Source organism: Notolepis coatsorum (genome assembly GCF_963971535.1).
Source record: "Notolepis coatsorum genome assembly, chromosome: 5".
Lineage (NCBI taxonomy): Eukaryota > Metazoa > Chordata > Actinopteri > Aulopiformes > Paralepididae > Notolepis > Notolepis coatsorum.
In genome coordinates this window covers 103,244,174-103,261,863 of record NC_140169.1, presented here as the reverse complement: position 1 = coordinate 103,261,863, position 17,690 = coordinate 103,244,174, and the positions used below count along the sequence as shown (strand labels likewise).

The window sequence follows — 17,690 nt, the reverse complement described above, 5'->3', positions numbered from 1 at the left end:
GCAGTGGTGATAGAGAAGAGAACCTAGATATCCTAAATGCTGATTAATTCCTATATTCTGAGCAGTGCTTTCATTTTGGCAGGCATTATCAGATTATGTTTGTTGACTTAAAACATTTAGTGGTTTTGCTCATGTTAAAATGTTCCACCCAGTTCAGTATCTGTTTAGTTTTATTCTACACACGCTCTTTACATTTAAATCCAATCAAGGACTGTAGTAAATTTCTTGATATTTTCCCAATCTACAGTGTTACACTGAAAGAAGAGGCAGACTGGGCCTATACTGTGAGCTTCAGTTTCCAATATAGTAACATAAACAACACACCAATGTATTAAACAAATCAGTAACATATTTCCTCAGTAACTTGAATGTCCATTATGATGACAAATGTTTTGTTTTCGTTGGGTCTAGTTATTTTTGTCAGATAAAAAAGGTGGTCAAGAAATATATTTTATTTGATCATTTTCTTGACAAGTTGACAACATGAATGGCGTTTCTGAGTCACCACCACACCAGACAAGCGCCCATAGAGTTTATTTTATTAGTTTAAATCACAACACAGGGAGTAGTGCAGCCATGTCATCGGGGACACAATACATGCTACAAAATAATCCTTCGTACGCGGGTTGCCATTACTGACATTTTGGTATCTTGATCATAAGTAGTAACAATACAGTCGTAATTATAAACATTTCCAGGCAAATATGTTCATGTAAAGAAGATTACAAACTGAACTGGACAAGCCTAATCGTTGCAAAGATGCAGATGGATGTTGGCCTCATACGGTACATTTCGGAACGCGTCAACTCCTATGTAACCATCCCAGTACGCAGCCGAGCTCGGAGAACATAGTGTGGGCGTAACATTAGGAGTAGTTTACCAAATAGCCATAGGTATCTATACAAGCCAGGAAGGGATTGTGGTAACTAGCAAATAGGGATTCATTTATTGACTACATTATCCAGACACAAATGGGCTGACTATATTACCAAGCTAATTTTCATCTTTCTTCAGTGGCGGGTAGTAGACGACTTGAAGGTAAACACAGAACCTCTATACAGTTTGTATGCTTCAGTATGTATGACACAGGGGAGTAAAAAAGTACAAAAAGACTGATCTGTGAGAGGAGCGAGAGTGAGAGTCACACTATGCGGGGGTCGGGGGCAAACTAGCCTACTAAACATGGCTTTATAAAGCGTATCAGCTTCTAATGAGCTCTTAGCGCTCAACGGAAAGAGACAAACAAGAGTGAATCAGCGTTTAATAATGCCTGCCTACCATAAAATGTTGCACACTTCTTAACATCTCTTATTCCACAGCCACACGGAGTGAAAACCTCACCCATTTCAGCTTGTTTGATATGCAACCTGTATATTTAATTGGGGGGACAAAATAATGAACACATGGTATTCAAATAGTGATGATGGTTCAAACTAAGTTATCTAATATACACTTAAAACCTCTCAATTGAATCAGCTTTTTCTTTAGGCTAATTGAAGTCTATTACTATCTGTATATAAGAGTTATGTTGCTTCAGATTATACAGGCAATATTGTGTTTGATCTCACGATTCCAATTAATGCCCTGAATATGCCACATTCAGGATCTCCTCGTTCAAAATAGATGCATGGAATGGTGTATTATCTGCATCGGGTGCGAGAGGACTGAGGCTTGATTTTCAGCAACATATACTATAATCTACGAGGAAACATGCTCCCACAGCTGCAGCAGTCAAAATAAGTGTCTAGGACAAATCACAAAAAATGGCATCCCATACAACAATACTTACTGACTGGAATATGGTTTTTGCTATTTGATAAAAACATTTCTTCCACAGTTTAGTGTCACCGCATTTCCTCAATGAGGCTTTTTGTCTTCGATTATTCTCATAGGACGCAAAAAGAGGAGGTTTTAAGGTAGGAACCTAAAGACATGCAAATTAACTAAGATTATATTTTTCACTGACGGTACAAGCACGTTTCGGAATGAGAAAGTCAGATGAACCCTAATCCATCTCGTCATCTAGTCAGAGTTATCTTAGAATAATGGACAGCGTCTTTAATTGGAGACGGAAAGTTTATCATAGGAATTTTGGTTTGGTTGACATTATTATTATGAAACACATATAGCTAGCGTCAGTAAACTTCAGAACAATAAATAGAGAGTAGCGTTAAATTCTCTCCGTATCACCGATGCGCAATCTCCGGCAGAGTGAAACCATAGGGAAAATCTTCGCACACTTCACATTTTGGCAGTTGATCTTTAAATAATTTAAATATATATTCATATTTAATATTTATATATCTATATATATTTATGTATTTGTGTGTAGAGTGAATGTATAGTGAGAGAGGTTGTGTGTGTATGTACGTGTGTGTGTGTGTGTTATCATCTCTGCAGTGTTGGTGTGCGCCCACACTCGCGCACTATGTTATAGGTGTGTAGATCATTTTTATAGCAAATAACATTCTCATGCACACAAGTGTTTCAAACACAAGAAGCGGATCCATTGAAAGGTAGTCCAAGCATTATTATTATTATCATTATAATATATTTTTTCTCAGTGGAAATAGCTGCAAACTGAATGGAACATGAAACTTCTTTCTGTGCAGTCCGTGGCGGCTCGGCGAGGGGGAGGGGAGGGGGGTGGGGATTGGGGGAGCGCGCGTTTTTCCCCCCTTCCCTGTCCTATTTCTGGAGGTCACACTGCAGGAGTAATACGATGGATGGGTCGCTCTTCGCGGCCTCTTTGAACTCCTCCAACGAGATCTGGTCGTCGTTGTTCTTATCCATCTTGGAGAAGATCTTGTCCACCCGCTGCTCAGGTGTCAGGCCGTCCTCGTTCATCTTCATCATGATCACTGTGCCCACCATCTTGTAGATCGCCTGCGTGGGCAGAGGGAGACAAAGCAAGGAGGGAGGGGGCAGAGTTAAAGATCACCTGTGTGCACAGTCAGCAAGGAGGGAGGGGCGGAGTTAAAGATCACCTGCGTGCACAGTCAGCAAGGAGGGAGGGGCGGAGTTAAAGATCACCTGCGTGCACAGCAAGGAGAGAAGGGCGGAGTTAAAGATCACCTGCGTGCACAGCAAGGAGGGAGGGGCGGGGTTAAAGATCACCTGCGTGCACAGCAGAGGAGGGAGGGGTTTTTCTTAACACCTTTGTGTATATGAAGACACCAACAAGTGGTCAAAAAGAGGCTCTTACTAAAATGAAACCAAGAGAGGGTAGGTTTAGTAGGTTAATTTAACACCACCTCTGGGTCCAAAGTTTCAAATGTGTTCTTGTAGAGTCAAATATACACTTTGAGTAATTACAAATCACACCTGGCCATCCTAGTTGAGAGGGTCTCTTATTGAACCGGCCGTCTGAGGTTTGTTCCCCTTTTTCCTATTAAGTCTTTCCTTTTTGGTGGTTTAGCCAGGGGGTGTTTCTCCATTTTGGACCTGTTCAGCCCATTGTAATGTGATTTAGGACTATACAGATAAATCTGACTTGACAATGACCTCTCTTAAAAATTAACCATGGTTTGTAAAACAGATGAGTCATTCACACCAACTACTTCAGTAAAACCTGATTGTGTTATACTACTAAAAGGGTATCAGAATTGCAAACTAAAAGTAAATTTAGGTGGCATTCCACTTTCAGGACAACATATATTCTGTTACTTTTCACCACAGCCAGTGTAAATAAAGTCACTGGGTCTCATTCACCAACAGACTTAAGAAAAAAGTTAAGATTTTGAACTGGGTCTCTCGGTTATCTTTCAGTACCTCGGTACCTCCGGCTGCAGGAATCCCATCCCCCTCAAAGTGAATCAGCACACAGCTATCTGTCGCAGATTTTCTCGCCTGAAACCTATTGTTTCCCGTATTATAGGCCAGGCCCAATGCACACCGGTAATGGCGATCGCGATGGAACTACTGGGATTATTAATTTTGGAGTACCTTCTGACTAAGGTAAGGTCTATTTTAGGTCTATTTTACCGAACCTAAAACATGCTTTTGTATTGACCAGAGCGTCGTGTTTTACCGAACCTAAAACATGATTTTGGTAACGATCGCAGCTTCACTGGTGGCAGGTGGCCAGGAGCGTGCAACGAGACGGTATAAATATGGAATATTAATACAGTCTATTCCACTATAGCTCTAGTGTGCTGTATGATGACAATACATTTTAATCTAATCTCATTTTGATCAGTTTCAAATGGCTGCCTGTTGAATAGGGGGGAGCCTCTCGCTTACGCTTTGCACGCGGCCCTCGCCTTATAAGGAGCTGGTGGGGCGTGTCTGTATGCAAATTCAGGTGTACGAGAATGTGCTTCCAGTTTGTGATTGAGTGACGTATTTCATTCAGGGGATCGCAGCTGCAATCATTTTGACAATTTAAGAGAACCTCTCCACACGTTGATGAATCCGGGGGTGACTGCCGTAGGTTTTCTCTTACGAACTTCCAACAAGGTTGTCGTAAGAGGAAACTTAAGACAATGTTGGTGAATGAGGTCCACTGTTTTCCTGGGACGCAGCGCAGGCTCATTAAAGGATCATTCTGTATAATCCAACATCATACTGAACTATTCCAAACAAAGTCTTTTGGTGCTCAAGTTAGTTGGAGGGCCTCCGGCTGCAATTTGATTCAACAGGGCAACCACGCAACAGACAAGAGCCACGCAACAGACAAGAGCCACGCAACAGACAAGAGCCACGCAACAGACAAGAGCCACGCAACAGACAAGAGCCACGCAACAGACAAGAGCCACGCAACAGACAAGAGCCACGCAACAGACAAGAGCCACGCAACAGACAAGAGCCACGCAACAGACAAGAGCCACACAACAGACAAGAGCCACGCAACAGACAAGAGCCACGCAACAGACAAGAGCCACGCAACAGACAAGAGCCACGCAACAGACAAGAGCCACGCAACAGACAAGAGCCACGCAACAGACAAGAGCCACGCAACAGACAAGAGCCACGCAACAGACAAGAGCCACGCAACAGACAAGAGCCACACAACAGACAAGAGCCACGCAACAGACAAGAGCCACGCAACAGACAAGAGCCACGCAACAGACAAGAGCCACGCAACAGACAAGAGCCACGCAACAGACAAGAGCCACGCAACAGACAAGAACCACAGAACAGACAAGAAGTCATTATTTGTCTGTTGTGCAGTTGCCCCATTGCATAGAATTGTATCTGCAACAGCTGCAGTCAACTCCAGCTCCCACAAAGACACAACTCACTAGTTCGTGGTCCAGTTGATGCATGAGATTTTGGTCTGAATCAACCTGTATGTGCCCAGATGCCAGATGACTTGGAAAACAGGGTCTCATTTGGATGCAAAAGTCAATTGGGGTCGAGCTTCTGTCTGTACAAGCTGACTGAAGCTCACTGAAATGTACTTTGCATACACTATGGAGTGAGATTCAGTGAGCCTCAGTCAGTTTGTACAGACAGGAGCTTAACCCCATTGACTTAGCATTGACTTGTGGCTAACTATATGGAGATAGTATGAGGAACAGCATGGATTGTGCTGAGAAAGGACTCAACCAATCAACCAATAATTCCCTTGGTAAGTAAGAAATAAGGCTAGAGTTCCAAAAATCAGAACCTCCCCCTTTTAAGAAAGTCAGTTCAAGAAAGTGATCTTGTATACCTCGATGATCTCGAGCATCTCCACCCGCGTGATCTTGCCGTCTCCGTCCAGGTCGTACATGTTGAAGGCCCAGTTGAGTTTCTGCTCGAAGCTGCCCCTCGACGTGATGGACAGCGCGCAGATGAACTCTCTGAAGTCGATGGTGCCGTCGCTGTTCTTGTCGAAGGTCCTGAAGGCGTGCTGGGCGAACTTCGACGCGTCGCCGTAGGGGAAGAACTGGAGGGAGAAGAGAGAGAGGAAGATGTATCATATACATACAACGTTGACATTATGTTGATTATGATCAATGAAACCGACAGTGGAGCACCTGTTTTTATTTAAAAAGCAATTATATGTTTTGTGTGTTCAGCCTTCTACTCTATGAGCTGTCCGTTTCAATTCAACCCTTCCTCAAAGAACATCATAATAATCAATAGCCAATGATGCTGTATTCAAATCTCCCTTTAAAAAAATAAAGAATGTCAGGTACATACAACCATGTAGCCTAGTATATATATATATATATTAACTATATATACACTTACTATACAATAACTCCATATACACTAACTAACTAATTGAACTGCTTTGATTTCTGGTCTTATTTCCCGCTGCACTAGCCTTTGAAGCGCTACCTGAGCACATCTTATTTATATCCCTGGATTATTTATAGCTGAGCATCAAAAAATACTTCATGTGTGTGTGAGAGAGAGAGAGAGAGAGAGAGAGAGAGAGAGAGAGAGAGAGAGAGAGAGAGAGAGAGAGAGAGAGAGAGAGAGAGAGAGAGAGAGAGAGAGAGAGAGAGAGAGAGAGAGAGGTTGGTGTTTGCACGAGTGTGTACATCATTGGAAGTGAATCGGTGTATGTGTGTGTGTGTGGGAGAGAGAGGAGAGAGAGAGAGAGAGAGAGAGAGGAGATAGATAGAGTGAGAGAGAGCTATGCATAGTTGTGTGTATGTCTAAAAATTCAAATTATGTTTTTCCTGTGCCCCAGAATGTGGGACTGCTCCATAGACAACGAATGATTTATGAGGCATTGATAGAAAATGTGTCCCTTTAGGAGAGAGTGGTGTGTGTTTAATACTGACCGAACTGTCCCTGGCCACAGCATTATGTCAATTCTTAAAATGGGTGGTGGTCCCCATTAATGTGGTGGTGTCTGAACAAAGTGGAGTTGTTGCTTCCTGTGCGGGTGTGTGCACGCATACTTTTCTTCATCTGTGTGCGTTTGTGTCTATGTGTGTGCACTCCCCACGGCGCACTAGTCCTACCCAGGGTTCCCACAGACATTGCTCAATGAAATTCAAGGACTTTCACACTATTTTTCATTTTAAAACAGCATTTAAAAGGATACAATTCACTTTTAAATGCTGTTTTTTTATTGAAAAAAAATCTGATCCAATATTTATGGCTTAAAACTAATTTCCGACAATTAGTTACACTTTAGATAAAAAAAAATCTATATTTCTTGATTCAGAAGAATTTGATCATGGATGAACAAAACTTTCAATGCGAATGGTTGATTTGAATTTCAAGGAGTTTTTAAGCATCTTGTTACAAAAATGGCTGTTTTCAAGGAATTCCAGGCCTTGACTTAAAAAAAAAATTAATCACTTTAAGCACTTCAAGGACCTTGTGCGAACCCTGCCTACCATCGTCAGAGAACCTCACGCTACCTGAACATGACTAAGCTCCCAGCGGGGTCAACTGTCCCTGACCTCACAGGGCCCATGTGCTCAAAGGTAGGGAAGGTAGGGAAGGAAAAGGTAGTTTTCCCTGCGAGCTGCCTTAACCCTTTCACTACCACACTACAGAAGGTTAACCCTTTCACTATCACACTACAGACGGTTAACCTTTCACTACCACACTACAGAAGGTTAACCCTTTCACTATCACACTACAGAAGGTTAACCCTTTCACTATCACACTACAGGCGGTTAACCTTTCACTACCACACTACAGGCGGTTAACCTTTCACTACCACTCTACAGAAGGTTAACCTTTCACTACCACACTACAGACGGTTAACCTTTCACTATCACACTACAGATGGTTAACCTTTCACTATCACACTACAGATGGTTAACCTTTCACTACCACACTACAGAAGGTTAACCTTTCACTACCACTCTACAGAAGGTTAACCTTTCACTACCACACTACAGATGGTTAACCTTTCACTACCACACTACAGGCGGTTAACCTTTCACTACCACACTACAGACGGTTAACCTTTCACTACCACTCTACAGAAGGTTAACCTTTCACTACCACACTACAGACGGTTAACCTTTCACTACCACACTACAGGCGGTTAACCTTTCACTACCACACTACAGGCGGTTAACCTTTCACTACCACACTACAGGCGGTTAACCTTTCACTACCACACTACAGAAGGTTAACCCTTTCACTATCACACTACAGACGGTTAACCTTTCACTACCACACTACAGGCGGTTAACCTTTCACTACCACACTACAGACGGTTAACCTTTCACTACCACACTACAGGCGGTTAACCTTTCACTACCACACTACAGACGGTTAACCTTTCACTACCACTCTACAGAAGGTTAACCTTTCACTACCACTCTACAGAAGGTTAACCTTTCACTATCACACTACAGGCGGTTAACCTTTCACTATCACACTACAGATGGTTAACCTTTCACTACCACTCTACAGCCGGTTAACCTTTCACTACCACACTACAGGCGGTTAACCTTTCACTACCACACTACAGGCGGTTAACCTTTCACTACCACACTACAGACGGTTAACCTTTCACTACCACACTACAGGCGGTTAACCTTTCACTACCACACTACAGACGGTTAACCTTTCACTACCACACTACAGGCGGTTAACCTTTCACTACCACTCTACAGATGGTTAACCTTTCACTACCACACTACAGGCGGTTAACCTTTCACTATCACACTACAGACGGTTAACCTTTCACTATCACACTACAGATGGTTAACCTTTCACTACCACACTACAGACGGTTAACCTTTCACTATCACACTACAGACGGTTAACCTTTCACTACCACTCTACAGAAGGTTAACCTTTCACTATCACACTACAGAAGGTTACCCTTTCACTACCACTCTACAGAAGGTTAACCTTTCACTACCACACTACAGCCGGTTAACCTTTCACTACCACACTACAGGCGGTTAACCTTTCACTACCACACTACAGACGGTTAACCTTTCACTACCACACTACAGACGGTTAACCTTTCACTACCACACTACAGACGGTTTCTGTAGTGTGGTAGTGAAAGGGTTAACCTTCTGTAGTGTGTTTGTGAAAGGGTTAACCCTTTGTCGTGTGGCAGTGAAAGGGTTAACCTTCTGTATTGTCGCAGTGAAGGGGTTAACAATTTGGTAGTGTGGTAGTGAAAGGGTTAAACATCTCTGTAGTTGATAAGAAGAAGACATTTAATCATTTGGTTTAAGGCTGGGGCCGGTATGGCCAAAGCATCATATCACAAGACCTAGCTTTGACGGTATTTGATGGTATTTCATTTTCCAGAACAAACTACGATGTGATATGACATTATTCTTATGTATTTATATTATACAATTGTCATATACAATTGTGATGCTATTCAAAATTATATATATATTTTTTTATTCTTTAACTTTTTCACTACTACTCCGACGGTTTGTATATATTTCTTTTGCAGGAATCCATCACGGATACCTTCATATTCAGTGCTACCAGAAGGATAAAACCCACTTTTGTCCCGTATCATATGACCCTCCTGGCTACAGCTTAACATCAACCCATCCATCCAGAGGTCAGCAGTCCAACCTGATGTGAATACTAATGTGAGAGTACTAACATGGTAGCTTCTATACTACTGTACTGGGTACTAGGGCTGTCTTAAATACTTCGAAGCTTCGTTCGATGGGCATGGGATTCGAATATGAAAATAAAATTCGATTATGTAAAAGAAAAAGAAAATATATATGAATATATATATATATTTTTGCAAAATCAACTCTGCCTCTCTTTGTTAACTACAACAAGCAATGCTGTTTGTTATTTAAGATGAGGTCGGACTCGGCACCGACAGATTTGTGTTCATTGTGCTGCTTTTATAAAGCCTCAAATGACGGCTTACAATATTTCATGAAAGCAAAGTGTTTAGTTTGTCTAAGATTTAAAAAGGTTTCAACTTTACAGCACTGACAAAGTTGAACAAAGTGCTGTACAAGTCCCACAACAACATAAAAAAAAAAGATTAAAAATAAATAAATAATTATTTTTTTTTTATTTCGAAGCTTTGAATAAAAATCGAATCTCGGCCCCGAAGCTTCGAATTCCCAAATAAAAAGGTCAGCCCTACTGGGTACACAGAATATTTGGGTTTTTTATACTCAAATGAGCTTTATTCCATGGTAGTGTTTTCACTTCTGGGTGTTCTCAGTGTCACCTTTACCATCTTACCCAATTCATTGTCTGTGGAGCAGCTCCAGACATTATGCTTGGTGACGTCATTCAAACAAGTTTGATTTTTAGCACTCTTTCTGGACTAACATGTATGCATTCTTAAATTGGGGGGTAGTTCCCCCTTAATAAACACAGTTCTTAGCCACTTGAATTCTAGCAGGTTTATTTAGACATCCATTATTGCTTCTACTTGTTGTGTACAGATAACGATAGGTTATGTAGATAACCTAGTTATATTAGTATTGGCTGAGCGTCCCGCTCTGAGCCTTATGAGATACCCCTTATCTCCTATGATACCTATTGTATCTCCAACGAAAACAACTACATGCACCCCACCTGTATGGGGCCCCGCCCCTATGGTGGCACCGCCCATATAACCGTGACTCTGGTCACCAAAACACCCTTCCTCGCCAAATCCTGTCCCAGGAAAAGATCCCTCAAGAGGGAACTCAGGGCCGCGCAGAGCGGGACGCTCAGCCAATACTAATATAACTAGGTTATCTACATAACCTATCGTTATATATCGTATTTGCTTTCGCGTCCCGCTCTGAGCCTTATGAGATATGGGGAAGAGCGGACGCGAGACCCGACATATGTACCCCCTGAGGACCCGTAAGCCCACATCAAGGGGTGCGGGGAGCCCTGTCACCCCATCCTTCCTAATGAAGGGGGGGTGCAGTCAACTCCACCTGAATGCGAACAAGAGGGAACTAGAACCCCTTGAACACACCGTACAGGCGGAACCATGTGTGACTCAACACACTGTGGCCCATACCCATACACTCCTGCTACCCGACCAAAGGACGGGAAGCAGGAAAGGCCACAGACCCCAGAACCGCCTGGCAGACAGAACCCCCGGTCATGTCCATGAGGTAAAACATTACAAAGGGACCCGGGGAGGACCATGAAGCTGCAGCACAGATGTCCTCCACCGAGGCCCCACCCAGGAGAGCGGCAGAAGCAGCCACCCGACGAGTGGAGTGCGCCCTGACGCCCCCAGGGGGATCCTGCCCAGCCAACGTGTAGCAGAGGGTAATGCCCTCGCACAACCAATGGGACAGGCGCTGCTCCGACAGTGCCTTACCAGCACGAGCCCCACCGTAACAGACAAAAAGCTGGTCGGTAACCCTGAAGTCCTGAGTACGGCTGAGGTAAATCCCCAAGCACGGACTGGACATGACAGGTGAAGGCCCGCATCTAACTCACTAGTGTGAGGAGGAGGACGAAACGCCTGAACCACAATATCCCGGGAGCGGAAGGAACTCCGGATATTCTTAGGCACGAAAGCAGGATTAGGTCGCAGAGTGGCACCGCAATCGGTCCGAAAAGACAGGCACTCTGGACGTACCGAGAGAGCACAGAGCTCACCTACGCGTTTAGCGGAAGTGACAGCCAGTAGGAACGCGGTCTTGAAGGACAGCTGTCCCAACGGCGCCTGCTCGAGCGGCTCAAACGGGGCCAAGGACAACCGACCGAGGACCAATTGAAGATCCCAAGTCGGAGCCAAGGAGCGTTGCACCGGCTTAACGCATCGAGCGCCAAGCAGGAAACGCTTCACAAGAGGGTGACTGAACAAGACATCCCCTCAAACCCCTCATGATAGGAGGATATAGCTGCTGCATATACCCTCACCGTCGAAGCCGACAGTCTATCAAGGAGAGACTGGAGGTAACTAAGGACAGCATCCAGGGGGCAGGAGACTGAGTCCCGGCCCCCCGCCTTACACCACACTTGGAACATACGTCATCTGCCCGCGTAAGCGCGACAGTGGAGGGAGCATGCGCATTCCAGATGGTAACACCATCAGGATCAAGAACCTGCGCCCCTCAACGTACCCGTCCCAACAACTGACCTAACAGATGTATGGGGAAGAATCCCTGGCGGCACGGCATCGGTCCCAGACCCGCCTGGCCATGTCCAGACGTAATCCTCACCCGTCAGGATGAGGACCGCCCCGCGACAGTACACCTGCACCAACATTCTCCCTGCCGGGGACGTGGGGAGCCCTCAGGCCGCGCAGATGGAGGACGCCCATAGCCAGCCGCCCGCCGCCTGGTGCAGACAGGGGAAGCGTACTCCTCCCTGTCTGTCGATACACGACACTGACGTCGTATCGTCCGTCCTGATCAACACCATTTGTGGACCAGAAGGACCGGTTTCAACACCAACACATTGAACGTAGCGCAGACCGGGCAGCATGGTTTGCCAGCTGCCCCCTACTGCGTTGGCCCGACCCGTCACCAGCGAGGGAGGCGTCGGTGAAAACACGACGTGAGACAGCGCCGTAACCGTCCTAGGACGGAACCTCCTGAGATGCCCATAGCCCTCCAACCGTTGACTGGGAAGAGGAGTACTCAACATCCAGTCTACAGCAACCCCAGGCTGGTAGAGACCTGCCTGGTACGAGACCTGACGATCCACCTTGACCGCGAAGGATCAGAACGTCATCAGGGCAGAACACTCCGTAACCCCTGACGACGCAGAGGCCCCAGTGCGGCCTCCACGCACTTGGTGAAGATGCGGGGAGCCAGAGAAAACCGAACGGCAGCCTCTGGTACTCATACGCTAACCCTGCAAAGGAAGCGTAGGTAAGCCCTAGGATGGAAGATCGGAGATGCGCATACGCATCCTACAGGTCTATGGAGGAGAACCAGACCCTCACCTGACAGTGTTCAACAGGTAGGAGATGATCCAAAAAATGCTGAACCTTCCCATGGGACAGGTCCAGCCTGGGTCTTACACCCCTCCCTCCTGACTTCTCAGGCAGAGAACACCGGGAGGAGAACGCCACGACGATGGCTTGCTTCGTCCACAGAGATTGGATCTCGTTGACCAGAGCTGTCACTGCTGGAGACCCTGACAATATGGTCTGTACCAAACCTGAAAACGGGTGGGGTTGTGTAAACACAAGTCCCCGCCTCAGCGTTCTCTCCATCCACCTCGACATATGGTACTGCCGTAGTCATATGTGACAACACTCCCAACGCACCCGCCGTCACGTGGCGCAGGTCCGCCAGGAACTGTAGATAGTTGGCCCGGTCCCCCCGCTGTGCGTAGCCAACCCTGGAACCGTGCGAGCAGCGCGTTCTGTGTCGGAACATCTGACCCTGACACCACCCACGAGGCAATCGCACCCAAGGGGGAACCCCGACAGAAAGGGCCGGTCTGATACAGGGGGCTTCCGATGAAAAAAGCCCCCCCACTGAACACCCCTCCAGAACATGCTGAGGAGTTGTTCTGCAGCCGGACATGCAAGGTGTAAGGCCCCCATGGGTTCCTACACACCGTAGCCCTGCAGTGATATTACTACCACCCCAAATCATGTGAGCTGCGACCACTTGCCAATATTTCAGGAGTGGGAGGCACCAACATGATACCTGGCCTGGCGAAGGCGAGGCCGGGGAAGCCCGCACTGTGTGCCTCAAAAGGTTTCGAGCCCCCCTGCTGACAACACTTAAGTTGACAGACGTAACACCAGGCTCAACCAACACAGTTCAAGGTGTGGGAGTCGCTTGACAGCACAACATTCTCACGGACAGACCCAGGCTCAGCCATCAACTGGGTGTCAGCCCCTGTCCCCATGAGAAGCGAAAGGGGGGCCGCCCGCGCATCAACGAAAGCACGCGGCCCGCAGCCAAAGGAAACAATCAGAGCCCACTTTTTCCGCTGGTGTTGGGGAAGGGAGTGATCGGAGAGCGGGCTGCTCGCGGCAGGACGGTGACGGCTTGTTTGTTCAAGCCGAACCCATCCTACATGGCCGATCCCTCGGCCGCCAAGGCTGTCGGCCTTGTGGACACCTGTCGAATCAACGCCCAGGATACCTCCGGCGGGGGAAAACATGGCCGCCTGTCGAGGGCCTCGTCATCGCCGCTGACGAGGCCGTGCTCTCTCCTCTTCTGGCTGCGCGGTGTGAGGCGGTGTAGGGCCTAGGACAATACCGCCCGCGCTCCAGCAGAAGACCAAAATCCCCTGCGGAGAGGGGAACCCTGAGCGGTTATAGCTTGCGGCTGGGTCAAAGCTAATAACGTCAACAACCTCGCGCGATGTGTCGACGTCGGCTGGCCCTCAAGGCCCCGCCACCAGACACCATTCTTTTAATAGAAAAAAACAGCAATTCTAACACAGTTCTAATCGTTGCCAATTCCATACCGTGGCGGTACAAGCTTTAACAGCCCACCAGCCACTCGCCAGGCCGACCCACCCATGGCGTCGGCCGGGCGGGGCACTGTTTCAATATGTCAAAAACAAAGGACTGATGTTAACACGGAGCACCAGTGGTGGTTGCAAGCAAACCCATACACACAACGTTAAGGGGAGGCGGACCAGAGCGAACTAGTCCCGCCTTCATTCAAAATATTCACAACAGCACACCAGCCCTAGCTTAGCCCATTTACCAAAAAAGGTAAACAAAGCCCCCCCTGCACTACTCCCCCAGTATACCGATTGACCGTCAGTATGAATGGTTGAGAGGAGAGAAAACTGTAGCAAGACAGACCTTCTCATAGCAGAGTGACAGAACGAAACAATAGCCCACTACTCAGGGGGTGGGGGCCTCGCGTTTAAATTCGCCCAGGGCCTCACATTTCTCCCAGGCGGCCCTGCCCCTATACTACTACAGCCTAGCGTGAGGCGATGTGGGACCCAGATCGACAACGCCTGCGCACAGACACGCAACATGTTTACCATGTCGGCTGGACCCATAGCCCCACTACCCGACGCCAATGTGGATAGGAACTAGCCAGCTGAGCCATAACCCGCCGTTAAGTCCCATCCTGCAGTAATATAGCTCTACTGCTACACCGCCGAGCTCACGCATCGCCCCAGATGGGGACACCGTTCCATAGACCCCGCCGGAACACAAGGTAACATACCTGGCTAGGATACCTAGCCACGGCCTACCCTGTTGTCAACCCATTTACCCGAAAAAAGGCAAATAGGACTCAGCAAAAAACCCCACAACAGCTACCGACTGACCTTCATTGATGAACCGGGCAAGAGGAGGGAGAAGTGACAACATCTCACGGCGGAGACATTAGAACAGCGTAGCAGTTAGCAGTAGCAATAGCATGTGGCATTAGCGATAGCATGTAGCATAGCATTAGATGTTTAGTAACAGTTTTCGTTGGAGATACAATAGGTATCATAGGAGATAAGGGGTATCTCATAAGGCTCAGAGCGGGACGCGAAAGCAAATACGATATATAACAGCTTACATGTTGAGAGGCATAGTTACAGCGCTCTTAGGTTGACACGTAGGCTGCTCTCTTTCTGCGCATATTCCACCATCTTTATTAAAATATCTACTCGTGGAGAATAACTGTAAACCGTACCCTAGCCCTGGTTAGAATTTGTGTCATTAAGACTTGTGTGTTTATCTGACACCGAAATGAATGATATTGGAATGATCATATAGTTGGAATTGTGTCACATTTGAGGTATTCAAAAATAAATAAATAAATACATTTGGACACGTGAAAAATGTAACTTTTTACATCTGCCATTCAGGTGGATCTTCTGTGAGGGGAATGCTATATTTTGTATCCGATCATAGTCTGAAAAAATAACCAAAGTCAACGCCTCTCATCTTATCTAACCATGCGTTCCTGAAAGGTTAGAGGGAAGCAGAGCGGGAAGCAGAGCGGGAGATGGATCAGAATGCTAATTAGACGCACAGGTGTAATGAATATTCATGAAGTTGTTCGCCGATGAGACCCCTCAAGCAATTCAGGGGGTAATGTCAGAATTCTGAACCCTTAGAACTACCATTAGAACTACCCTTAGGACTACCTTTAGAACTACTATTAGGACTACCTTTAGAACTACCCTTAGGACTACCTTTAGAACTACCATTAGGACTACCTTTAGAACTACCATTAGGACTACCTTTAGAACTACCATTAGGACTACCTTTAGAACTACCATTAGGACTACCTTTAGTACTACCTTTAGAACTACCCTTAGGACTACCTTTAGAACTACCATTAGGAATACCTTTAGAACTACCATTAGGACTACCTTTAGAACTACCATTAGGACTACCTTTAGAACTACCATTAGGACTACCTTTAGAACTACCTTTAGAACTACCCTTAGGACTACCTTTATAACTACCATTAGGACTACCTTTAGTACTACCATTAGGACTACATTTAGAACTACCATTAGGACTACCTTTAGAACTACCATTAGGACTACCATTAGGAATACCTTTAGAACTACCCTTTAGAACTACCATTAGGAATACCTTTAGAACTACCATTAGGACTACCTTTAGAACTACCATTAGGACTACCTTTAGAACTACCATTAGGACTACCTTTAGAACTACCTTTAGAACTACCCTTAGGACTACCTTTATAACTACCATTAGGACTACCTTTAGTACTACCATTAGGACTACATTTAGAACTACCATTAGGACTACCTTTAGAACTACCATTAGGACTACCATTAGGAATACCTTTAGAACTACCCTTTAGGACTACCTTTATAACTACCTTTAGAACTACCATTAGTACTACCCTTAGGACTACCTTTAGAACTACCATTAGGTCTACCTTTAGAACTACCCTTAGAACTACCATTAGTACTACCCTTAGAACTACCTTTAGAACTACCATTAGGTCTACCTTTAGAACTACCTTTAGAACTACCATTAGATCTACCTTTAGAACTACCCTTAGAACTACCATTAGTACTACCATTAGGACTACCTTTAGAACTACCCTTAGGACTACCTTTAGAACTACCTTTAGAACTACCATTAGGTCTACCTTTAGAACTACCTTTAGAACTACCATTAGGTCTACCTTTAGAACTACCCTTAGAACTACCATTAGTACTACCCTTAGGACTACCTTTAGAACTACCATTAGGTCTACCTTTAGAACTACCCTTAGAACTACCATTAGTACTACCCTTAGAACTACCTTTAGAACTACCATTAGGTCTACCTTTAGAACTACCTTTAGAACTACCATTAGGTCTACCTTTAGAACTACCCTTAGAACTACCATTAGTACTACCATTAGGACTACCTTTAGAACTACCTTTAGAACTACCATTAGGTCTACCTTTAGGACTACCCTTAGAACTACCATTAGGTCTACCTTTAGAACTACCCTTAGAACTACCATTAGTACTACCCTTAGGACTACCTTTAGAACTACCATTAGGACTACCCTTAGAACTACCTTTATAACTACCATTAGGACTACCTTTAGAACTACCTTTAGAACTACCATTAGGACTACATTTAGAACTACCTTTAGAACTACCATTAGGACTACCTTTAGAACTACCTTTAGAACTACCATTAGGACTACCTTTAGAACTACCTTTAGAACTACCCTTAGAACTACCTTTAGAACTACCTTTAGAACTACCCTTAGAACTACCATTAGGTCTACCTTTAGAACTACATTTAGAACTACTATTAGGACTACCTTTAGAACTACCCTTTAGGACTACCTTTAGAACTACCATTAGGACTACCTTTAGAACTACCCTTAGAACTACCATTAGAACTACCTTTAGAACTACCATTAGGACTACCTTTAGAACTACTATTAGGACTACCTTTAGAA

At 45.4% G+C, this 17,690-nt stretch overlaps 1 protein-coding gene across 1 annotated transcript in view; it reads right to left on the bottom strand.

Annotated features, from left to right (window-relative positions):
- Positions 1-2,688: 2,688 nt before the first annotated feature.
- The window catches only part of vsnl1a (visinin-like 1a), a gene marked incomplete at its 3' end in the record, with an annotated part of 149,879 nt that continues 134,877 nt past the window's right edge, over positions 2,689-17,690 (bottom strand). Inside the window, exons 3-4 of the mRNA XM_084314868.1 lie at positions 5,657-5,872; positions 2,689-2,886 (exon numbers count right to left, since the gene is read on the bottom strand). Of these exons, the coding sequence (XP_084170994.1) occupies positions 2,689-2,886; positions 5,657-5,872 (414 nt within the window). The remainder of the gene's footprint in view (positions 2,887-5,656; positions 5,873-17,690) is intronic.